We start from the raw sequence: 24,437 nt of genomic DNA on the forward strand, positions 1-24,437 counted from the left end.
AGATCTTTGTGCCCGGCTTTCAGACCAGGCGCTGATCGAGTGTGCCGCTTGGCTCGCTGCAACAAGGTGCATGACGAGCAGGGCTTTAAGGTCACCCACGAGAAGCTTCCCAAGCCACAGCGCTGGTTGCGATGAAAATACAGGAGCGAGATTTCTGTCGTCGAAGTGGTTATCAGGGCCATCGGAGGTTCATTTGACGGGGTTGGATGGCGTTGCCATATCCGGACCTATGGCTTCGAGGACGCTCCCGGAGCTCATAAAACTATTGCTGGATACTGTGTTCATAAGCTGGCCGCATGTGGCGTGCTTCGTGCTTTGCGGACGGAGCTTGTGCACTCTGGAGTTGTTGGAATCGTCTGCCAGTGCGGAATACAACTTGGAGGATATTCGCACATACGTCATCGAGGCCCTTTCCACTGTATGGAATTTCGGGCCATGTTGCAACGGAACCAAAGGATCGATGGTGTGACTGAAACAATCGGGTAAACCACAAATCAGTTCGAGGTGAAGATGCTCAGAGAGAATTGACCTGATCACCTGACATCCCACATGGACCCGAACAACCTCGGAAACGCGGCGCCCTCACCATCTCACACCCTCGACCCACGATGTAGCTCCCACGCCCCGTCCAACCTTCCAATCAATTATCCACCGGACAGAGAGTCCCTCAAATCCACACGCAATGGCGCCCACCAAAACCATCGAAACCCTCACCCTCGAAGCAGCCCAAGCCGCCGCCCACGCCTGCGCAACCCACTCCAAAGCCATAAACGTACCCATGAACATCGCCGTCGTAGACGCCTCAACCCACCTCCTGCACTTCAGCCGCATGGACGGCGCAAAACTGACCTCGATCCACATCGCCATCGACAAGGCCTTCACAGCCGCAGGCCACCGTGTGCCTACTTCCACATACAAAGAGGCCGTATGGCCTGGAGGAGCCGCGTTCGGGATCTGGAATACTAATGGGGGCCGCTTTTCTACGATTGGCGGCGGGGTGCCGATCAAGAATTCTAGGGGGGAGGTGCTGGGCGCGGTGGGGTGTTCTACGGGGACGCCGGCGCAGGATGAGGAGGTTGCGAGGGCGGGGGTCGAGGCGGTGGAGAGGTTGTTGAAGGGGGAGGGGAGAGAGAGGGCGAAGTTGTAGGGAGCTGCGGCAGCGGTGCAGCGCTGTCAAGAGCGGGAGTGTGTAGAGTGGCTGTCGTTGCCAGGCCGTGAAAGAGGATACCGAATGCGGAGAGAAAGGGGCGGCTCACGAAGCAAGAGCGGTGGTTGACAGTCGCTGCATCTTCAATCCGGTTCCGATGTTTCGGAGCTTGAGCTTTGGCGCGCTTGGGTATGGCTCCAAAGCCTTCCGTTGGGCGAGACGCCGTACACAAGGACTCAGCAGCAGTTACGTACTTTTTGGGTCCTCCCTTGCTTCGAGAGGCACACATTCGAATTGTAATGTCATTCCCTCTAGCCGCTGAGACTCGTCATCCCCAAGACTCTACCAGGACGCCTTTACAAGACTCTGAAGAAGATACCGATAACTGAGAGCAGCCCATCTGGAACACTAGGAGTCTTTACAGCAAGCGAGCCTCAGCCCGTACCTTCCCACACCGCACGACTTCCCTCAATTTACTCTTGAAATGTAATAGTCTTCGTCCTCAAAAACTCCTCCAAGCCCCACATCCCATTAAACCTCCCCCACCCACTCTTCTTGACGCCTCCATGCGGCAGATTCGCCTCATCATGCACGCTCATACTATTGATATGCACCGCCCCACTTTCGATCCTCCTCGCGATCCGTAGCCCCCTAGCCAGATTCTCAGTAAACACGGCCCCCGAAAGCCCGTACTCGGTATCGTTCGCCATCTCGACGGCCTCGTCTTCAGAGTCTACGGCGATCAGCGACACGGAGGGTCCGAAGGACTCGGTGTGGTAGATGTCCATGTCTTTTGTTACGTCGGCAATTACGATGGGGCGCATACGCGTTGCTGAGGCTTCCTGGGCCTGGGCATCACCGTAAACGAGCGAGGCGCCCTTGTCGAGGGCGTTGGAGATGAGCTTTTTGTTCTTCTCGACTCCTGCGGAAGTGACTAGGACAGGAGCGGGTTGTGAGTCGCTGAAGATGTTGGAGATGGCTGATGAGAGGGCTTTCTTGAACGGTTCTAGGACAGATCTGTGCACCAGAATACGCTCCGTGGACATGCAGATTTGGCCGCTCTACAGCAAGTCAGCAGTTGTTTCTGCGAGAACGGGTAGTGGAGCAACCCACATGCAGGAAAGCGCCCAGCGCGCACTGCGTCGCCGCTTTCTCCAGATCCGCATCCTCGAGCACAATCGCGCTCGCCTTCCCGCCCAGTTCCATAAGCACAGGCTTCAGCGCCTTGCCCGCCGTTGCAGCGATGATGCTTCCCACCGCTGTGCTGCCAGTGAAGTCGACCTTCTTCACCAGGGGATGTTCGACCAACGCTGTTGTGACCTCGGCGGCATCTTGTGGCCGGTGGCATAGCACATTGAGGCAGCCGTCCGGGAGGCCGGCTTCCGTAAAGACGGAGCCGATGGCCCAGAAGGTGCGGGGGCAGAGCTCGGAGCCTTTGAGGACGCAGGTGTTGCCGGCGGCGAGGGCGTAGGCGAAGGCGCGGATGCCGAGGATGTATGGGGCGTTCCTGGTCAGACCGTGAGCTTAAATCCCCTATTGCCATGACCTCCCCTGTGGGCTGAGGTGGGCTGGTGTGTTGGAGGCAATGGTAGAGAAGCAAGAACAACCTACCACGGCGCAATCCCCAACACAACACCGTACGGCTCCTTCAGCACCAACGCGCTCGTCCCCTCCACCGCACACGTTGGTATAGCACCCATGACCCCACTGATCCTGCCGGCGATATCCCTCACCATCTCCGCCGCGACCGGGATGTTAAAGCCCTTGCTAAACGCATCCACGCTGCCCGTCTCCTGGTCCATATACTCCGCACATTCTGCTGCGCGCTTGTCGAGGATATCGGCGGCGCGGAGGAAGATGTCGCGCCGGAACGCGGGCTTCGTTTTAGACCAGGCGGAGAAGGCGGCGGCTGCGGCGGAGACGGCGGACAGGGCGTCGAATTTGCTGCTACTGGCGCTCTGCCAGAGAGGCTTGTCGGAGGCGGGGGAGGTGACGGCGAAGGTAGTGTCGGTGGTTACTTCTTTGCCGTTAATGAGGAGGGGCACAGTGTAGCTGGTGCCGTTGGAGGAGCCGTTGGTTGCCATTGTGCCGGGTTGAGCTGTGCTATGGAACTTGGTACGGATATGTAAGGTGTATTAGAGGGTGCTGTTGTACCGAACGGGGTACTTGATATACGGAAGCCATGTTGATGTAGTGGTTTCGGGTTGTGGAGTGGTGGAGACTTTCTGGTAGCACGATGTGGGGTAGATCCGGGCATCTGGCAGCCGAGCCCGGAGAACATCTCGGCAAGCGTTGATAATCAGGAGTGTCGCTACCGCTCGACAATAATTGTATCGAAGCCCGCGCTTTCAGAACATATTCAAGTCAAACTTCGGACGTGTGTGCACCATTATCGAGTGGGGACAAAAGACTTCTCAAGGAACAGGTGGAGGAACTGCAAGTCGATCTTTTTTGAATATAATATTGAATAACATCCAACTCTTCCTCCGTTACCGACTCGTCTCGAAAGAACAAACAACGGGAGCTCTTCCCATACCTAACCTTCAGCAACCCAGCGGCCATTACTTTTCAAAATCCACGCCAACACAAGCACCGATTCTCTTTCCTCATGCCCCCTCACTTAGGTTCCCCTCTCAGCGCCCACTGTTCCCCAAAGCTCCTTCTCCCCTCTCTCTTCACTCTCTTTCTTCGCCTTCTCCCGCTCAGCCGCCCTCCTTTTGGCATGCATGTCCGTCCAAGCAGCAGCGTGATCGTCCCAGTCCTCCCGCGGATGATACACGGATAGGTGGTCATAAAGACTACCGATGCCTGTGTATTCGCCACAGTAGGTACAGCTGGCGTGGCCTGTCTCCAATATGTGGGTTTTGCGGGAGTTAAGGTCAGTGAACGGGTGTTCGCACTCGATGCAGGTGGAGTCGGTTAAGAATCCGGAGAGTGGCATGTTTGGGGATTTGAGGGTGTGGTATAGCCGGTGTAGAGGACTACCTGATAATCCATTGGACTTTGATAGAAGATTGGAAGTTCTTCCGTCTTTTCTTCGCAGACGCGCGTCGGATGTTTTGATGCTGGTAATCTCTCAATTTCCTCGTCGGGTTTCAGCTGTTGGTGCTGAGACGTGTCTTCTTTCAGCTGCCGGTACTGAGCTAGCTCTCTCCAGGTGCGTAACTCAAAGGACAAGGCTATGAATAGTAAGAGAAGAGGATAATACATGCTCGATGCAATATGCACGGCTTACGTAAGCTTCAGCTTTGTGGTATGTTGTGAGCTTGGCGGCAGCTTGCTCACAGATCTATTGATGGCGTAATTGGGATCTTTCAGACGTGAATATACTGCAAATGCAGATTCTGATGGAAAGTCCTTTTCAGCTCTATCGCATTGTGGACGGAAGGATTAAGGGACCTTGGGTAGCTTTAGGCAGCAGTCAATGGTCTTCACCGCAACCGATCCTTGTCCTCAGCCTCCGCTGCGCCCGTAGGGGCGTTTGATCGCCGCAAGGTTGCCCCAGCACCTAAAGCGCCCGCCCGGCTCGATGAGCTTGTCGGCGCATTTGAATAGACATCTTCGGCGGGTTCGGTAGAAATAGTGCAAAAAGAAGTGGCAAGTAAGGCCTTGAGGCAACAATGGGAGTGACCCGAGCATACGGAACAACCACGAGCCGGAACGAAAATTATAGGATTATAGGATTACAAGATCGAGATGACTACTGAAAAGTGCTGGAAAGTGGAAGGCAATCGCTGCGTTTCAGTCGTGACTTCGTAAGAGAACGTAGACAAGTATACACATGAAGACATGCGTTAAACACTGGACTCGATGGATCAAGACCGGGGAAGCAACTGATGAACTGTACAGTGACCGCGAAACGATGGCCGTAAAGGGAGTGCGCCACATCATACAAGGAAGGTTGAAGAACACGTCTCACGATGTGAGCGGCTCATGGAAACGTCGAGCACGGGATGAAGCCGAAGCCGGAGCCGGAGCCTTCGAGTGGACTCATCGCGTTACTAGGACCAGGAACATCTTCGAAGGCTGTGAAAGGCGATGAAACGGGGTGCAGCTCCTGCCACTTGCTTGCACACTGCTTCGCAGTCCACTTCTCGTGTGATCCGAATTCATTCATCTATGTGTGTTAGCTGCGCGGCTGGCTCAGGGTAGAATTAGATTCTATTCTTACCTTAGCGCTAATGATCTCAAATTTACACTGCTGCCAGTACTCATGCGCCGCTCGTAGCGCCACGGTGTCGACCTCGGTCCAGACCCGCAAGCGTTCTCGCAGCCTCTTGAGCCGCATCTGCAGGGTCGGTACTTGGTAGGTCTTGCCCAGCTCTGTCTGGAACCTAGAGGCAATGTCCTTCCACCGGAGATTATCTTCGTCTTTGAGCTTGAGGAGCAGTCGGTCTTCATCGCCCAACTCTGAGAGCGCAACTGATGCCGAGCGTCTCTGACGCTTTGACTCTGTCTCGGTTGGCTCTTCTTCGTCGCGTAAGCGCTTGAGTTCATTGGTCCTTGGTAGTCCCGCAGGATTCGGCGCTATCGGAGCGTAGACTCTCCGTGGTTGGGGTGCAGCGATCTCTGATTGAGTCCTGCTGTGCATACGAGGACTAGGCGCCTTGAGGGACGGCCAAGTCGTATTCGTTGTGAAAACGGGCTGTAGGTCCGCATCTGGAATACCAAGAGGATTGTTCATCCACTGGAATTCGTCCACACGCGGACAGGAGAAGGTGCTTGGGCTGCTACGAGGCCTTGCGGGCACAGGTGGATCGAAGGTCGGAAACCCCCACAACGAGGCCGGATCGGTGAGGAGAGTGTTCTTGATAGGCCCTGGCATGGGCGATGGAAACTCTGCCATCGAAGACGAATACGGAGTAAGGTAGGGATTTACAGTGCCGAAGGCATCAAACGTTAACTAATATATTCTGTAAGTTTTATGGCGGCCGCAGGCACAACAAGACGTACAGTTCCTCCGAAGTCAATCTCCCACTCAGCTGACAGGCGGGCTCCACCGTCTGATGTCGTAACGGTAGGGCCCGCGGTGTCAGACATGGGTGTGGACGCTGATCCCGCCTGCATATTGGAGAAAGTCTCACGGAAACGAGATAGACAAAGAACAACACAACTGTCTGGCAGATGTTGGGTAAAACTATTCGTGACTGGTCACACGAATACGGATCAGGTTCTACAGGTCTCTATAATAGTACTGAAAAGCCATAGAGGCTTAGAATACGTGGAAACTTCCGTGCTTACACCCGGCGCATGGAAACAACGCAGAAATATCTGAAACAAAGCAACCGAAGGCTTAGGCGGTGCAGATATAGCTTAGGAGATCTTCTTCGACTGACCTCACCGTCAGTTGCGGCACATTCTGCACGCTAGACATGGAAATTTATAGATTGGTAGTCTCTCCAATCTCAAGCGGCGGAGAGATGCACGTAGGCGCCGGACGACCGTCTATCGCTAGGCCGACGCATTTTAAGCGGACGTCTCTGGGCGCGGTGGCCTTCAAGCTCCAGCAGGCGGACCGGGTCATGATGGAGATGGATATGACAATTGACCCCAGGATGCATGTTGTTGTAGTGCTGTCAACAGGGAAGTACCTGCGATGGTGTTTTGACGGATGAGGCTGTGAGGTTGAAGAGGAAGGAACGAGTTTAGCGTGATCCCGTGACATCCGTGTCAACTTCTATTCTGATCTCCTAGCCGCAAGAATTTCTACCACAGCCATCATGCCTACGTCTCAGGATGTTAGGCATTCCAATCCTTCGAACTGTGCTTCGCCTGACAGAACTGCCGCGTTCTTCTGACGTAGCTGCTTGCATCTATGTGTGTGGCTTTTGCGGTCAGTGGCCGCAGCGCTCGCGCTTATGCGCGGAGGTTTTCAGCCTCGCCTTGGCCGGCGGTTATGCTTTCTGGCAAGAGCCGGTTCGTCCATCCAACTTTCTGGACAACATTGTCGAGATTTTTTGAGAGCTGTACATCAATGGTGGCAGCTGTTAGGAATGTAGCCTTGACTTGTTCTACACTTTCATAGCGGATTGCTAACTATTGACGCTTGTCGGAACGTTCATGCGAACAATTCGCCGCTTTGGCTATAACAAGACGTTGCTATTGCTGATAGGTATCAAGCTCAGAATGGTATGATTCCAAGCGACGCTCAGCGTATGTCCGAATTTCATCCACCCTAAAACTCTAAAGGCTATAACTAGATATTCATTCAGTCGTACTGGCCTCCACGTCTCGGAGCATTTCCTGTACCTCACCTACTCGTTCGTGTCCGATTCAGAATCGCTATTGCTTTCAGGCTCAGTTTATTCTGCCTCCTTCCCTCCTAAAGGCTGGTCGTCGATAATCCAAGCTTCCAGCACATCAATTTCTTTACTCAGATAGATACTCCTCAGACCTGTTTCAAGGTAAGGTCTAACATCCGGATGAAGCGCTCTTCCCTCGGCGATCATGATCCTGACGCCCGGTATCCTAGCCAGTTGCCTTAAAAACCTTCTCGACCAGAGCTTTGAATACCGACGCCTTCCGGGGGAAATCCTAGATAAACGGTCTTGAGGGTCCCATGGCCGTGGCATACCACCCTCGAAGAGCGCATTTAAGTCGTCGACGCTATCGTTATCGAGGACCAACGTAAGGGTTTGCAAGCTTTCGATTCCTTGTGCCAGGAAGTGAAGCAGATAGAATCGTATGGACCATGCGTTCTCGACTCGTACATGCCGAATCAGCCCACGCAATCGTAGTGGAAGCCCGTCGTGTTGTTTTACAGTCCTCAGGGCGTTTTGTGTACCGCGGAAGAAGTGGAGAAGGCCGGTATCGTACTTTATGGGTTTCAACGATGTAAATACAGCCGTACTATAGAAAGCTTCTTCGACTTCTTCGCGGACTTGGCGGCATGTTCGAAGAAGGGGGATGAGATTGCGAGTCGTTTGGTCGTACCATGGCCGGATGTACGGATGCACATGTTTCGATGGCGGCAGAAGGGCATGGCCGTAAATGCGCTGACGTATGGCCACTGGTAACCTCATCAATGGAAACGGCTGGTGCGGAGATCGATTGACGTTGTCGGTCTGCGTCAGTTGCGCTGCAGGGTGATCCTTGGCAGGCTGGAGAAGCGTAGTTTTCAGCCACGGGAGGAAGTCGCCAGTGAACTCCGGGTATTGGTAAATGATGCCACCCTTGATGACAGGAACATCAAAGTGCTTCAGTGTCTTGATCTGCAATATCGCTTGTACCCACTCCTTCTCCCGCTGGCAGCTCTCAATCCACTGAGGCGCCTCGTGACGGTCACCAGGACCCCACAGCTTCAGCGAGATGAGATTCGGGCACTCTCTGCTTAGGAACGTCATGAAAAGCTTCCAGTCCGTGAGTGAGATGGTGTCCCGGTCACTCTTCGAGTAGCACTTCCTCTCTATCCTGCGAATTCTCTTTCGGTTTCGAGGCACGAGAGATTCGAGAAACTTATACGAGACTTTGACGTTATTGCTCCAGTCTGGATACATGAGATTAAATGAGGATGTTCCATAGAGAACCTCCTCGGCTTCGTCTTGGATCTGCTTGCAGGTGCGGATAATGGCGGTATCAAATCTGGGTTTCTTGCGGAGACTGACGTCGTATGGGAAGATTTGGCGGACTGCCGTGCGTGCAAGCCCAAGTGCGTCCTGGATGAGCTCCGCAGGCTCTTTCCCGCACGGGAAGAAGAGTTCTCCGTAGATCTGATTGCGGAGCTCGAGAGGTAGATCAAGGAGGAAGACTTGTTGATCAGCAGAGGCCATTTTGATATGTTCCAGTATGGTGATGACGGATGAATCGCGCAAGCTTAATCCAGACCAAGCTCTCAAGATTCCAAGGAGGCTTTTGTGAGGAATGACAGCACAAGGTGAAACCCAGATTTTAGGCAGCAGCACCCGTTGCCTTGAGACTAACCTCGGATTGAGACGCTGGACATCTTCATTGCAAAAAGCCAGGCTACTGAACAGCGTACCTTACCCCAAAGGCTGATACAGTTCTGACGGTACAGTACGACTTAACTTTCTCTCGGTCAAGCCCGCCGTCAAATGTTCTAAGTACGGAGTGACCAGCCGCTTTGGTGATGCACGTGATCGAGCACGTGCAGAGTGCAGGCAAAACAACGCAGCTTCTTCCGTCGCATTATCAAGCTTACATCTCTATGGCATACCTGGGCAGCTTGTCCCAGCACTAGAAGTCCGCCGGGGTACAGGTTTTTATCCGCCATACAGCTACAACAGCCTGCTTTGGCGTGTGGTATGCCACCATCTAGCCATCCTGTTCGCCTGGACATGCTGTCCGCAAGGAAAGTCCTTCCAATAAGTGGCGCAGACGAGGCTTGGACGTCCAGGCCGCCTCAAAGAGCCGCAGCAGAGAGCCAGTTTATTGAGGGCACCATTTTGTCGATGGTTCAACGTCTCGTAAAAGTAGATTGTGCAACTATATTTAGCCCTCTTACTCTTGGCGTGGGAAGGGGCTCAACTTCGAAATGCAGATCATCTGCCTTTGCTCTCTGATCACGCTCTTTAATCTCAAGTCACCTCTATGATCTTAACAAGACACCCTTGACGTTTCATTATGCCAACAGTGGTGGAGATGAACCGCCTGGTCCGCCTACTAGGCACCGGGGACATTGACGGCCTCACTCATTTGCTGAGCATGGAGGATATCGAGTGCCTTCTCTATATGTTGGAAACAAGGAACGTCGATGGCATCACCCAGTTCATGCAAGACAAAGGCACGGACTGGGGAACTGTATTCCAGCAAATACAGGCAGATATCTACCCCTACGGCGAGCCTGGGATGAATCCCGCCGACACCATCCACGTTCTTATGCTGAAACCTGGAACATAGGAAGACATACTAGAGGGCTTTCTCGCGCTCATGCCTTTGGAAGACGGGTCTTTCACTTACAATGCTCTTTCCTACACGTGGGACACCCTCGAGAAGACAGATAGGCTCTGACTCCAGCGTCAGGCGGCTAGCGGAGACGTGAAGAGCTTCTTCCCCTCAATCACACCCATCTTGGACAAGCCTTGAGGTCGATACGACACCCGCATCAGCGCCTTCACGTTTGGGTAGACGCGGTCTGCGTTAACCAGAACGATACAAAGGAGAAAAGCACACAAATCGTGCTGATGCGGCGAATCTACCAGAGATCCCGGCGTACGATTGTCTACTTGGGCGAGGAGCTTCAGCACTACAAGACCTGCCTAGACTGATCGGTTCCATCAATCAAGGCATACGCCTGCCTGAAGGCCAGACCAAACTATCGCCCTTCACACCCGAGTACGATGCGGTGTTCGGCCAGATTCCTGACGTGGAGGACGTCTGGAAGGAGCTTGATGAAACATTCAGTGCATTATCGCCCACTGCTTCACCGTACACGGCGGCACTTCGTACACCTTCGGGTCAGTCGATCGACGAAGCGAGATGGAGAGTACTGCATGGTGATTGCAGTGACTACACGTCCGCGGAGATGGATGACTGCCTAGAAAACCATTAGCTCAGGCGGAGAGTATACGAAGTCGGCTCGAAGATAAAACCAACTGACTTGGAAGCACAATAGCTGCTCCGCGCTATTTGCCGCGACCCTGCGAAGAAAGACGCTTGGGTTGCAGGCTTGTACGAGACAAGGAGAGTGTGTGTAACTTCTTCTGGCTGCGTGGGTCAGGCACCTCGTGTTGCTCATGTGGAAGACATTGTCTGTATTTTTCTCGGCTCGTGTGTGCCTCATGTGTTGCGCAAGAAGGAGGACTGCAGCTTTCGCCTCGTCGGTGATGCGTATGTCCATGGCACCATGAGTGGCAAGGCTACGGTGGACGTTGCGACTGAGCGATCAAGGACATCATCTTGTCTTGATATCGCGTTCCGGTTACGACATCAGGTGGGAGCTGGAACACTAGCGGTGCGAAGACTCACGAGTTAGAACTGGGTTGTAAGTTGCAATAGGCTCACCAGCTTTATCACTCACTTCACGATATCACTCACTTCACGATATCACTCACTTCACGATATCACTCACTTCACGATGATGCGTGGATATGATGGTCGTATCACAATCAAAGAAGCGTTGTCCCATCGCAAGTAGCTAAGATGCTTCAAGAGCTCCAAGTCCAACCTTCACTTCCCGATACCATTCGCAAGCTGCCAGATCTCTTCCGTCGCTACCTCTAAAGCAGATGCATATTGTTTATGTACCAACTTCTTCTTCAGGAAACCCGTGTAACAACATAGTCCATGGTCCCTCGTCCCTCTCCTCAACCTCTACGATATCTCCTCCGTAAATAATAGGGAAGATGTCCTCCCATAGAAAGAAAATCTTCTTGTTTCGGTAGTGTTCCAACAGAAATCTAGCGAATTCTCCACCGGTGCCACACCTACTGATCTTGTGGATGATCTAGATTGAGATTAGTCTGCTAGAACCTTTGTATCAGAGGTACAAAATTTCTAGCTTACACTTGGAAACAATCGAAGCAGCCGAAGATATTTAACAGGCACGTTGAAGTCCTGCAGCTGCTCCTCGGATACAGTTTGTGAGGTTTGAATGATACGATCAACTGATCTGTCCTCATCCGGATCGTAGTCTTCTCCGGAGCGTTTCACAATGGCCTTTAACAACATTTTTGCTAGATCGTACAATGCGTTCGCCACACACGTTGTGAATTGTTCCTGCGCCCAAATTGGGACAGAATGCTCTATGCGCTAATAAACCGTTGGTAAGTATTTCGAGCCGCGATACTGACCATGTGGGATGAGTTTCACATACCGCGATCCGGTTATTGGGGTCGACGACATCGCTTTGTGTATTGGTGGACTGGTTAGTAGCGGGCTCTAATGCTGACTCGATAGCGGAAGCCATCATTTTCTGATCTTACTAGTGGTGCCAGAAGGCAGATGCTTCTTGCTCCAAACATCCTTCTGTTATATTTAAGAGTGTGACTCTTTGAAGCCGCTTATGTAACCATGCTCTCCGCACGTGCCGATTCGACTTTAGAGTCGTGCTGCTGGGAAACATGGATCGCTACCACTATTAAGAAAAAGCACACAAGCCGCAGGAGCAGGTTTTTAGCCCGTCTACATCATTCTTGTCCTCCGTTGCATCTGACGTTCAACCTATGATACAAAGAAGGCCCTATCAACCTACGTCCACGTATGCAGATTGTGTACGCAAAAGCTTCATGCCAGCTTGTTCCCTCTTACGAATACGATATTCCCTCAGCTATACCTTTAGGTAAATCGGCTTCTGCCGCCTTGTTGTAACGAGTCAGCTCGGCTCAAACTCTTGGCCGTGTTCCATGACGGAGATGTTTTCATCTGACCTTTCCGCGGCCTTCTTCCGGATCTCGATCATGATTCCTCTCAGTCAAGGTTTCAACTAGAATTCACACGCGTGAATAAGCCGCGAGAGCATGGCAAGGCGTGTAAGACGGGGATGAAACCTTTAGTACATTCCTAGGCTATGACCTCTTTCATTCACCTCTTACGGCTCCTCTTGCTAAAGTCCCTCTGCCAAGGCTTCGGCCAATGATTTTCTAAGCCACGAGCTGACGGAGCATGAAACCACCCAAGAGATTCCACTGTGTTTCAAGATCGAGACGCCTTCATCTGACCTGTAGCCGCCTTCTCTCGGTGCTCATGCTGACCCGACCAGAACCCCTCAGCTGACGCTCCAGCTGAAGCCAAGAGTACATAGGTATACGATTTCCTTGCACCAGAAAAGCTATATAAGAACAAAACGGTTCTCTGCATCTTCTAAGTTTTGATCTTCTATCCTGTCTCTGTCATTGCCACATATATAAGCTTTGTCTGCTTCCTTGGCTACTCCTCGTTCACGCTCAGCGGCTCAATACTCTTAGCGCTCAAGAAAAATGGCTGCCGAGCCCCAGAATATTACGGAGGACATACCGGCCGAGGATGAATCCGGCAAGAGAGTCAAGCCCAAGTTCGACGTCCTTCAACCTTTCGATCCAGTTGAAGTGATCCTCTTGGACAAGGAGCAATCGCTTAAGGAAACATCGGACAAGGATTCTGAGCCTGATGGAGCTCTGGGCGAACGTCTCCCTGCCTTCTCGTTCACAGCCAGGCCTTCGGCGACTCCTCCAGGCACCGGTATGGCAGGCTTGATTGAGACCACCAAGAACAAGCCGAGCGTCGTTTTCCTGCCGGACGAGCGCTACACGTTTGCGGACAGCAGGTTTCCCTGGTCCCTGGTCGGCAAAATTCGTACTGCCAGTGGCTCAGCCTCTGGTGTCGTAGTCGGGCCACGCCATGTACTCACAGCCTCGCACGCCATCAACTGGAGGCGGGATTCGGCCGGCAGAATCGGATGGGCGACGTTCACGCCAGCTTATTACGACGGACGCGGCCCGTGGGGCGAGTTCGCTGCCAGACAGATTGTTGCCTGGCGCGAGATCACCGGCCCGTCTTTGACCGACGAACAAACTGCGTTCGACTATGCCGTTTTGGTACTCCACGACACGATCAACGACAAGGTTGGCGGCTTTGCAGGCCACCGCCCGTACGACGCCGCCTGGAACGGACAAGCTGTGTGGCAGACCATCGGATATCCGGCTGATCTCAACAGTGGCGAGCGTCCGGCGTTCCAGAATGGCTGTATTATCAGCAGCAAGGATGATCATACCTGGAACGGCCGTACCGGTTCCGTACTCGGGCACTTCAACGACATCTTCCCTGGCCAAGATGGCGGGCCGTGCTGGGGTACGTGGACCGGAGAACCGGCGCCACGTGTTGTGGGCGTGCAGAGCACGGAGCCAAGAGTCCCCATCTTGGGTAGTAAGAGTGGAGACAATGAGTACGCTGGTGGGAACGCAATGTCTGACCTGATCAGTTGGGTAATAACCAACAGGCCTTAGTGCTTATAGCTGAACATGCTCGCTTGGTCAGCGGCGCATCCGCAATGGAACATCCTGCAAAAAAAGCGGAAATTGATAATTGTTTATGTGATTGTGTTGCGAGCAAATCGAATATCGCGCTCAAGCCGGTTCACATGACAAAGTGAATGAAAGTCGCGGCCATCGTTGTGTACTCACGTCCGGGCTAGGGAAAGCCTCCCACGTCTATTGTAGATCGAAGGTGAGCCTAAATAAGTTGGCAATGTCTAGTGCGTGATACTGCTCAAGGTACTTGGCTAGATTGAGCCCCCGATATACAGCTTAACGGAAGCCATTTAGCTGTGACTATGTCGGTCAAGCGGTGAACCGCGTAGTTGCGAACTATGTCAGATTGTTGGCTGCAGCAGAGGAGACAATAATAATCACAAAGGTGTTCTTGATCGTCAGAACGTTGAAGCTATTTCTACCCTAGAACTGACAACTGCTGGACTCAGATCTGAGTTAGACGGAGCCTCTTGCGTTCAGATGGAGGCGAGCACAGCCCGACCGCCGTATATTGCGTTTGACAGAGTTTACGGTGGGCGGGCCACGCGGGTGACAAAAATCGCCGGACTCCAAAGCAGACAGGTCTTCAGTTAGCTGAGGAAAGGTCACGAATAGAAGCAACTCCTCATAGTATACTACCTTATGAGTGTGTTCAAGCTACAACTAGAGGTGGAACGGCTGGGGTAAAGGCCTTTAGGAACTTGGTGAGTTTAATGGATTTTAGGGATTTAGGAGTGAATTGGAAGTCCGGCGATTGGCGAGCCCAGGCGATTTCTTTCGCTCGCGTGCGGGGTTAGTTCGAAGGCCGAAGGACACTTTCTAGAGCCACAGCTGATCTGCACTTTTGACAATGTTGAAGGACGAGACTTTGGACGAACTCTATGCTACGAGAACGGCGAGTTATCAAGCAGTGTAGAGGACTCATGCATCCATCACCCAGGAGATCCTTGAGCTGCAATGCACGTTTCAACGTTCCACTTCTAGGTCGGGTACTCTAGATTGACTGCGGCAGCGTAGGGTATGGACGACCCTTAGAGGAACGATGGAGATATGCCTGAGGCTAGAAGGATCTCGAATCCGCTTTCTTATGATGATTGGCGTGTTTGTCAGCAGCGAAGATAACATTACGAGCTGTAACTTTACAAACCTTTGCGCCTCAAACCGCTCGACTTCAACAACAGCTCTCGCAATTGTCGCATACAATCGCTATCGCGGAGCCAAATCGCCTTCTCGACTGTACCAGTCTCCATCTAGGCTTCTAGCGACGTTCTGCGAGGCCTCAGCTCTCAACTCCACCTCGCCCGTCTCCAACACACCCTTCGAGGCGCGCCTCAACTCTACATCCACCCTTCAACGCAGCATCTAGATACATCGACATGGCGAACTATTTGGCGTCCATCTTCGGGACTGAGCAAGACAGCAAATCTCACCCAGGCGCGTTATCTGAAGAATCTAGCACTAATATATCACAGAGGTCAACTGCAGTTTCTACTACAAAATCGGCGCCTGCCGCCACGGCGACCGCTGCTCACGAAAACACGTCAAGCCCTCCTACTCCCAGACCATCCTCCTACCGAATCTATACCAGAACCCGGCCTACGACCCCAAGAACAAGATGAACGCGTCGCAGCTCCAGAACCACTTCGATGCGTTCTATGAGGACTTCTGGTGCGAGATGTGCAAGTACGGCGAGATTGAAGAGGTTGTAGTTTGTGATAATAACAATGATCGTGAGTTTCCCCCTTTCTCCTCTCTCCGAAGAGCCCGAGACAGGGTGTGGAGCATATGTGCTAACAAAGATGTCCAACAGACCTCATCGGCAACGTCTACGCGCGCTTCAAATACGAAGATTCCGCGCAACAAGCCTGCGACGCGCTGAATTCGCGCTGGTACGCCGCGCGGCCCATCTACTGCGAGTTGTCGCCCGTCACAGATTTCCGGGAAGCGTGTTGTAGGCTCAACAGCGGCGAGGGATGCGTCCGCGGCGGGTTCTGCAACTTTATACATCGCAAGGAACCGAGTCCTGAGCTAGATAGAGAGCTGGAGCTTGCGACGAAGAAGTGGTTGAGGGCCAGGGGGAGGGATGATAGGAGTGCGAGTCGGAGTCCCAGTCCGGAGCCGACCAGGAAGAGGGGATGAGGGGTTGTGGGGAGCTAGCCTTTGTGGATTGAATATGCGGTTGATTTGGACGGCTACGATTACAACATGTGGAGTGTTTATCCGCCTCAGTGTTTGCGGCTTGAGGCTGGGCTCTGACTCTTTTGGCGGTTCACTGCATATATCACGGCGTTGATGGAAAAGGACTCAGGTTTAGATACCACGCAATTGGCATTTATTGCTTTCACACTCAGAAGTAATTGCTTGCCATCCCGGCGCATCGCTAGCGTGGCAGACAAGATGGGTAGCTTAACGTACGCCTCCGGAAAGCGGAGAACATATTTGTCTAGCATCATGGCACCATCCATGTTACCGCCGTACAATAAAAGGGTATCCATACGCGGAACCAAGCCACTCAGCTCAACCCCTTCCAACCCTCCCCTGCCCGCCTCACTTCCTATAAACCGCCTGATCCACTCCATCTTTCCCTTCCAACCCCATCGACCGCGCTCTTTACACATTAATCTTGTCATCGTCATGCACGCGCCCCAATCCGTATCCGAATCACCATCTCAGTCCCCCTTCGCAGCATCCTGCTGGCCCACCTTAATACTGTCGAGTATTCCGCTAGTCTTGAGCCACAGTATCACAATGACCAGCCCAGCCACAAAGCTGAAGAAGCACAGCCAGAAGATCCAGCAGATGCAGGTGCGGCGCGAGCGTTTCTTTTCCTGGCGCGAGAGCCAGGAGTCTCTGTGGAGTGCCGGGGGATCAGCTTTGTAGTTATGCGTTAGGGGTTGGTAGGGGGTGCGGAGGCGGCGGGGATACGTACGAATGCTTCAGATCCGGCCGCGTGGGTGAGGAGGAGGTCGATTGCGTCTGCGCTTCCTCATCCATGTGGACGGCCATGGAGAAGCGGCGCCAGAAGGCGGGATCGCGGACCACGGCCATTGTGCGGTTGGGAGAATGAGGCTGTGGGTCTTGTTCAGGTTGTGGATGGCGATGTTGGTAGCTCGGGGCCGCTAGGTAGGGCGACGCTGGGGGCGCCGCAGCTGGTGTTGCGGGATCTTGCGTTGGTAAGGCGGATGTGGTGTTGTATTATGGGGAGGTTACTGAAGAATGTGGGTTGGTTGACCACGTGCGATTCTGAGTAGGTAGAAAGATTGGGGTTGGCGGGTTAGGAATGTGGATGTAGGTTGACAGCGATCGTGGTCCGCTTTAGTCTGAAGAGCGTGATGACGATGAACAACAGGCGGCTTGGGAGTAATGAATGTATCCGGTCAGTGTGAAGGAAGGACAATGTGCGAGCTGCCAATAGCTTGAGAACTCGGTATTATGGTTTAGGCTGGACGTCAATAGAGATCGTGTATTAAGGAGTGGAACGCAACGATGGAAACAAAAAGGAGTGACTTCGATGCGCGCGTGACGAGACTTCAGACTTCCAACATCGAAAGGAAAGACGAAAGGCTCGCAACGCGAAAAGAGATACCTCCCAGTCTTATCGCTGGTCGAACATTAGGAGGTACCGAACTTAGCCTCCTGATGTACCCAGTACAATCAAACGGCGCACGAACAGCCATGCGATTCGACGCGTTGAAACCAGGAAGTCGGCCATGTGCCGCGACAACGCGGCGCGCCACACGGCTTCGAGAAACTGGGCTGCCCAATCATGAGCGCGCCGCTGCACGAAATCAATGCTTCGGAGATGGGAGACATCTGCAGCGCATCCATCGAGTGGCTGGCCCGAGATTGGGTGTGGAGCCTCTGCCGGGCTGCTGCTTGCGGCCCGGGAAGATGCGTTTTGGGAACGTGCACTGTCCAGCTCCCTCAAGAGGTTGAAACGACGTGTGCTCTAAAACTCAACGTCGCGAGCATCTTTGTTAAAGGCGGGAGACAGCACAGCTTTAGAGTTTGTATATGATCGGCAACTATAGCAATATGGTCGTGCCGTAGGAAAAAATCCGCGGAGCCACCCACCTGCACTTACTCGCGTCGGGTTGTTCAGATTACTCGGCCATTTTCCAATAGATCTGGTACCTGCAGAAAGAGCAAGGATGCATCAGGAGCAAGCATCTCACGTTACTCATGTGCCGGTCGTCATGCCGCCAGACGCTCCATCGGAGCCTCTGCCATTCTGGCTCGTGAACGTACCACGAGACGAATGGCCTGCAAAGTGTCCCGACTTCCTTTCTGGGCTCTCCACGAAAGATGAACGAATTATCGGCACCCCAGACTCGGAGTACCATCGCATGACATGGCCAGAAGTACAGAAAGCTGTCGGTGCGTAAGACAATCTGCTTCGTTGTTGAGCTACCTTCGCTGATATGGGTTGACAGAGGCCAACCGTCCGGATCTCTTCCAACGCGTCCCGTCTGATCTTCGCAAGTACCGGAAGTACACCTTCATGTTGACCAAGCAATATGGATCTATCATGAACTTTGTCCTCAAGCAACGCCTCCAATGGCTGGACTTGACGCCGAACGGTGGTCCCTTTGTGTATCCCGGTAGGCGATTCCATGTCTTCTGATTGTAGGATCATGTGAAAGTCAAGACTGACAGGTAGAATAGAGGACATCAAGATCCTACATAACGACTGGCCCTACGGCGTGGATGAGAAGATTGTCCATCTTGTCATCTGGACAAAGTTTGATCTTGAGGACGACCCCGCAACAGACGACTTGACGCCTGAGGCTCGTGAGCAGATTGACGAGTATGTCAACAAGACGTTCTGTACGAGGGTCAATCCAGATCGCGTTAGTGATACTTTGCGTCTCTCAAAGAAATCCAGAGCTGATGGTCGTTTTTAGGTCATTTGGTTCAAGAACTGGCGATCACTTAAATCAGTTCACGCTGTAGAGCATTTCCATGTTATGCTTTATGACCCAGATCCGGCGTTTATTGAGGAGATCACGAACGGAGATGTGCCTCTGTCGGCCAAGGTACCTTGAGGCACGCTTGCGTGGTTAGGTTGAAACAGCGCGGCGTTGGGGATACATTTAGATAGGCATGATGGCGTTCCAATCCATGATAGACAAGAACAAATTTTAGAAGTTGCTATTCAAATAGCATACGCAAGCTTTCCCACAGCCACTTCATGGTCACGAGCATCTTAGAATCCCGAAGGCGCCAGCCACGAGCACGAGTATTCGAGTACATCGTCGTCAGCGTTGTGGCTGCACTGAAACAAGCTGCCTCGGCAGCCAAGACATGGAAAGGCGTTGTGAGCTAGAGCCTAGCGGATCTCTTAACACGATCGGCAGTAAATGTCTTAGCACGGGTTGCTGTTGAGCAAACGTTGACTTTTGCGTGCGAAACCCGAAAACAGTTACTGGCAAGGTGACAGCGGTCGAAGGAGCGGCCAGACGCTGCCGTACCAATCCCATCAACCTGTCATTCGACCCAAGGGCCCGTTGAGCGTTCTACCCCGGATTTTCTTTGTGTGTTCCTGAGGCGGTGAAGGATCTGTAGCACCAATCATGCTCCTTCTTGGCCGGCTCTAGCGTTCGAAAAATCTTGGGCAATCTGCGAAACGGCAAATTGTCCAGGGATAAAGGAGGAGGAGGCAAAGCGAGGAAGTTGGAAAAGGCATGGCTATGGCGTCGCTCGTGCGGCTTATCGCACTTGCGGATCTTCTATCTGCGAGTTTTTGAGTATCCCTCCTGCCACTACGAGTAATAGCAGGAGAACCGCATTCATCACCCGTCCCGCAACACTCGAATACACACCCCTAATCGCCCACGGGCTTGCCCGTCACTAGACCCCTTCAGCCATAACCGTTGCCTCTCTTCCATATCGCTGTTCGCGACGTCTGCGGCGTTGTGGGCCTTCCAAAGCGCCGCATACGCCTTTTTGGAGGACCACCTCACGGCGTAGACCTCAATCGCATAGCTCAACGCTCGACAGCTTCGACTCCAAAGCACTCGTTCTAGACATCAAACACCATGCTTGGAGCTTCCTTCCTGCCCGCCCGCTTTCGAGGCGCAGACACTTCCTCCCCCGCAGTGCGACCCAATTGGTACAACCGCCAGATATCACCCGTCCTACAGTCGTTCTCGGGCCTGGCTTGCTCGCAGCCAATCCACACCATAGTCTGCGTCGCACTCCTCGCCAGTACTACATACATTGGACTTCTAGATGGCCGACTATTCAGTCCCCCCACATCGCTGCAGGCTGCCGTTGGCAAGGCGGACTTCAACACACTCCTAGCTGGGAGCAAAAGACTTCGCGTGGGAGAAGAGACAGGCTGGAAATGGCATGTTGAGGAGGGATCCCCTCAGGCATCGTCAAATCAGGTACGCGTAGGTTCGGGAGTCCAACTGTCAGGAGCTGACGGTACTAGCCCTACCAGGATCTGGCCCTTGTAACATTCGTCTTCCCCGACTCCTCTACACCTTCACATACCGCGCCTATTGCGCATGCGGTACCGGTACCCTCAAACTCGTCAGCGCAACTCCTACCATGCTCTACCAATCCTCTGTCCACCATATCTCATGACACTACATTGGCCTTTTCCATCCCATATGCGGAGGCGCCCGAGTTCCTCACGGCCGTTCAAGAGATACCAGTGCCGCTCGATGAAGGCGCTGAGGATGATGAGTCTTCAGAAAAGAAGAGGTGGATCATGAAGGCTGTGCGAAGCAATGGTTTTGGATCCGGCAGCCTCAAGCGTCGCATACACAACGCCTGGATATCTTTTCTGGATCTTATCAAGGTGCGGCTAGCACCTTGTTCTCTCTGTAACCTGCGGCGACTGACCAACCTCACAGAATGCGGAAACGCTCGATATCATCATCATGGCGTTGGGCTATCTGTCGATGCATTTGACTTTTGTATCACTCTTTCTGTCAATGCGGCGCCTAGGCTCAAACTTCTGGCTCGCCTTCACAGTACTCTTGCAATCAGTGTTTGCCTTCCTCTTCGGTCTGACAGTGACCACTAAGTTGGGAGTTCCCATCAACATGGTCCTCCTATCCGAGGGCTTGCCATTCTTGGTGGTCACTATTGGCTTCGAGAAACCAATCGTATTGACGAAAGCTGTGCTGTCCGCATCTTTAGACTTGCGGCGACAAGCTGCTCAGAACAACGGCGATGGCATGACCATCCAAAATGCGGTCCAAGCAGCGGTCAAGGAGAGAGGTTTTGAGATTGTGCGAGATTACTGTGTTGAGATTCTGATCCTGGTCGCTGGCGCAGCATCTGGCGTGCAGGGCGGACTGAAACAGTTCTGCTTCCTCGGAGCTTGGATCCTTCTCTTCGACTGCATCCTACTATTCACCTTCTACACCTCCATTCTGACAATCAAGCTGGAGATCAACCGCATCAAACGTCACGTGGCCTTGAGAAGAGCATTGGAAGACGATGGCGTCAGTAGACAAGTAGCAGAGAATGTAGCTGCAAGCAACGACTGGCCGAAGCTCAATTTGACGGGTGCGGAAACTGGTAAAATCACCCAAGACTCGGACACCACCGTCTTCGGACGGAAGGTCAGAGACACCAATGTCCCCAAATTCAAGGCCCTCATGGTAACGGGATTCGTCATTGTCAACGCCCTGAACCTCTGTACGCTACCTTTTCGAGGCGGGGCGAACAACACCACGCCAACCGCCATGTTGGGACTATCTAGCGTAGTCACTCAGCCGCCAATGGATCCCTTCAAAGTAGCTGGAAACGGACTGGAGACAATCTTCGCATCAGCCAAACAGAGTCAGCTCTCGACTGTAGTCACTGTGCTCTCTCCGATCAAGTACGAGCTGGCATACCCTTCGATGCACTACGAAACATCTAAAGACTCAGCGTCTTTCTTCGATACAGAGTATGCCGGCATGCTTGATGGGATGGGCGGACGGGTCGTTGATGGCGTCCTCAAAAGCTTTGAAGACCCGGTGTTGAGCAAATGGATTGTTGTCGGTCTGGCCATAAGTCTTGTGCTGAACGGCTACCTGTTCAACGCGGCTCGCTGGTCAATCAAGGATCTTGCGCATCCCTCGCCGCCAAAGCAGCCGCCTGCCGAGAGCGAAGTGATGGATGGCGCGCCTGTTAGCGAGAAGGAGAATGGGCATGCCAATGGTCACCTTGTAGTACCGCGTCCCGGGTCAAGCCAAGGAGTCAAGGACAGGTATCTACCGCTTGAATCGCACGTTACGCAAAACTCGTCGCGGTCCTTCGAGGACTGCGTGGCTATGCTGAAAGAAAAGCAGGCCCCTTTGCTAACAGACGAAGAGCTCATTGACCTATCGCTAAAGGGCAAGATTCCAGGTTACGCGTTAGAGAAGACACTGGAAGACAAGACCAGGGCTGTCAAGATCCGGAGAGCGGTTGTGTCTAGGACTCATGCGACCCGAGATACATCGAGCTTGCTGGAGAAGTCGAAGCTGCCGTACGAGCATTACGACTACGACCGCGTCTTTGGAGCTTGTTGCGAGAACGTCATCGGATACATGCCGCTGCCCTTGGGTGTTGCTGGGCCCTTGTTGATAGACGGCCAGAACTATTTCCTTCCTATGGCAACCACCGAGGGTGTTTTGGTTGCCAGCACAAGTCGCGGGTGCAAGGCCATCAACGCCGGAGGCGGTGCCATCACCGTGCTCACCGGAGACGGAATGACTCGCGGCCCTTGCGTTGGCTTCGAGACGCTCGCAAGAGCCGGAGCTGCGAAGGTCTGGCTAGACTCGGAAGATGGGCAGCGGACCATGAAGAATGCGTTCAACTCCACCAGCCGTTTCGCACGCCTGCAAACTATGAAAACCGCCATCGCCGGCACCTACGTCTATATCCGCTTCAAAACAACGACCGGCGACGCCATGGGCATGAATATGATATCCAAGGGCGTAGAGCACGCCCTGCACGTCATGTCAACCGAAGCAGGCTTCGACGACATGGCCATCATCTCCGTGTCAGGGAACTACTGCACCGATAAGAAGCCCGCCGCGATAAACTGGATAGACGGCCGCGGCAAGAGCGTGGTGGCCGAAGCCATCATCCCCAAAGATGTCGTGCAGAGCGTCCTAAAGAGCAACGTCGACGCCCTCGTGGAACTCAACATGAGCAAGAACCTCATCGGCAGTGCAATGGCTGGTAGCATTGGCGGCTTCAACGCGCATGCTGCGAATATCGTCACGGCTATCTTCCTTGCGACGGGGCAGGACCCGGCACAGAACGTCGAGAGCTGCAACTGCATCACTGTTATGAAGAAGTAAGCCCCTCTCCCTTCATCTCCCCCTCCCCCTCCCCCTCGTCTACCACCCCACTAACACCCCACTCCTCCCCGCAGCCTCCATGGCAATCTCCAAATCTCCGTCTCAATGCCCTCCATCGAAGTCGGCACCATAGGCGGCGGCACCCTCCTAGAACCCCAATCCGCAATGCTCGACCTGCTCGGCGTTAAGGGCGCGCACCCGACCAACCCGGGCGACAACGCCCGCCAACTTGCACGCATCGTCGCGGCGGCAGTGCTGGCGGGTGAACTTAGTCTCTGCAGCGCGCTTGCCGCTGGGCATCTGGTCAAGGCGCATATGAGCCACAATCGCAGCGCGGTGCCTACGAGGAGCTCGACGCCCGCCCCGGGGGCAGGGGCCGGGGTGCAGACGCCGGTGAGTTTGGCTATGACGAGTATTCAGGACTCTGCGGTTGCGGCGGGACGGCGGTAGTTCGCGACAGCCGCTGTGATTTCGCGTTCTTGGGGCGTTGGGTGCATGGGAGGCGCGAACGCTCGTGCTGGAAAGGAGGGGGGACATGACATCGCGCGCCGTATTGCTGGGGTTTCTGATGGACTTTTGGTACGTCAAAGAGGAAGAAAGGAGAAGGCGCTCGGAAAGGTGCACCCATTGTAAATAGTAGCATCTATCCGAGGCAGGGTATAATAGAGGGACACAGGGTATACAAGTCGTCATGTGTCTTTGAAAATGTAGTGCCAAGTATCAGTCTGACAACGAAGTCATCGCCCTGAACAACCGCGACAGTACAAGCCGTACGCGCGCTCGCGATAATGCCCATCATGTCCCGGCTAGATAGACGACTCCGTGCAACAGTGCCTCATATTTTTACAAGATTGGAGTTTCTATCGACTTGGCACGATATTCGTTCAGCTGAGACCTATGTCAAAGTCAACTGCAGCGAGAGAGCTTCCTCGTTCCACTCTCCACACATCTGATCCGTTGCAACTCCAAATGCCCTGCTTACAACGGCTGAGCGACACGCCTGGGTAGTCTGTTGCCAAGCCCTTGCGCATCTTGCTCCGGTTGCCGCGAGACAACGACAGCGCCTCGGATCCGTTTGCGTATTCAAATATCGCA

At 53.4% G+C, this 24,437-nt stretch overlaps 9 protein-coding genes across 9 annotated transcripts; 5 read left to right on the plus strand and 4 right to left on the minus strand.

Moving 5' to 3' along the window:
• Positions 1-682: 682 nt before the first annotated feature.
• W97_06581 (uncharacterized protein) lies at positions 683-1,147 on the plus strand (the record flags this gene model as incomplete). The annotated part of the gene is made up of 1 exon (XM_007784455.1): positions 683-1,147. The coding sequence occupies one exon, from the start codon at positions 683-685 to the stop codon at positions 1,145-1,147; it is 465 nt and encodes a 154-aa protein (XP_007782645.1).
• A 473-nt stretch (positions 1,148-1,620) lies between these two features.
• W97_06582 (uncharacterized protein) lies at positions 1,621-3,231 on the minus strand (the record flags this gene model as incomplete). The annotated part of the gene is made up of 3 exons (XM_007784456.1): positions 1,621-2,208; positions 2,261-2,654; positions 2,759-3,231. 3 exons carry the CDS (start codon positions 3,229-3,231, stop codon positions 1,621-1,623), a joined length of 1,455 nt encoding a protein of 484 aa, XP_007782646.1.
• Positions 3,232-5,078: 1,847 nt separating this feature from the next.
• W97_06583 (uncharacterized protein) lies at positions 5,079-6,187 on the minus strand (the record flags this gene model as incomplete). Its single annotated transcript, XM_007784457.1, has 3 exons — positions 5,079-5,264; positions 5,319-6,050; positions 6,101-6,187. 3 exons carry the CDS (start codon positions 6,185-6,187, stop codon positions 5,079-5,081), a joined length of 1,005 nt encoding a protein of 334 aa, XP_007782647.1.
• Positions 6,188-7,449: 1,262 nt separating this feature from the next.
• W97_06584 (uncharacterized protein) lies at positions 7,450-8,916 on the minus strand (the record flags this gene model as incomplete). Its single annotated transcript, XM_007784458.1, has 1 exon — positions 7,450-8,916. One exon carries the CDS (start codon positions 8,914-8,916, stop codon positions 7,450-7,452), a length of 1,467 nt encoding a protein of 488 aa, XP_007782648.1.
• A 4,104-nt stretch (positions 8,917-13,020) lies between these two features.
• Positions 13,021-14,025, plus strand: W97_06585 (uncharacterized protein; the record flags this gene model as incomplete). The annotated part of the gene is made up of 1 exon (XM_007784459.1): positions 13,021-14,025. One exon carries the CDS (start codon positions 13,021-13,023, stop codon positions 14,023-14,025), a length of 1,005 nt encoding a protein of 334 aa, XP_007782649.1.
• Positions 14,026-15,425: 1,400 nt separating this feature from the next.
• W97_06586 (uncharacterized protein) lies at positions 15,426-16,188 on the plus strand (the record flags this gene model as incomplete). Its single annotated transcript, XM_007784460.1, has 3 exons — positions 15,426-15,487; positions 15,535-15,779; positions 15,860-16,188. 3 exons carry the CDS (start codon positions 15,426-15,428, stop codon positions 16,186-16,188), a joined length of 636 nt encoding a protein of 211 aa, XP_007782650.1.
• A 530-nt stretch (positions 16,189-16,718) lies between these two features.
• On the minus strand, positions 16,719-17,097 carry W97_06587 (uncharacterized protein; the record flags this gene model as incomplete). Its single annotated transcript, XM_007784461.1, has 2 exons — positions 16,719-16,899; positions 16,979-17,097. The coding sequence occupies 2 exons, from the start codon at positions 17,095-17,097 to the stop codon at positions 16,719-16,721; spliced, it is 300 nt and encodes a 99-aa protein (XP_007782651.1).
• A 1,148-nt stretch (positions 17,098-18,245) lies between these two features.
• Positions 18,246-19,094, plus strand: W97_06588 (uncharacterized protein; the record flags this gene model as incomplete). The annotated part of the gene is made up of 4 exons (XM_007784462.1): positions 18,246-18,426; positions 18,483-18,650; positions 18,715-18,899; positions 18,954-19,094. 4 exons carry the CDS (start codon positions 18,246-18,248, stop codon positions 19,092-19,094), a joined length of 675 nt encoding a protein of 224 aa, XP_007782652.1.
• A 993-nt stretch (positions 19,095-20,087) lies between these two features.
• Positions 20,088-23,792, plus strand: W97_06589 (3-hydroxy-3-methylglutaryl-CoA reductase; the record flags this gene model as incomplete). The annotated part of the gene is made up of 5 exons (XM_007784463.1): positions 20,088-20,438; positions 20,495-20,857; positions 20,913-22,181; positions 22,257-23,338; positions 23,417-23,792. The coding sequence occupies 5 exons, from the start codon at positions 20,088-20,090 to the stop codon at positions 23,790-23,792; spliced, it is 3,441 nt and encodes a 1,146-aa protein (XP_007782653.1).
• Positions 23,793-24,437: the final 645 nt, after the last annotated feature.

Source organism: Coniosporium apollinis (assembly GCF_000281105.1).
Source record: "Coniosporium apollinis CBS 100218 chromosome Unknown supercont1.33, whole genome shotgun sequence".
Lineage (NCBI taxonomy): Eukaryota > Fungi > Ascomycota > Dothideomycetes > Coniosporium > Coniosporium apollinis.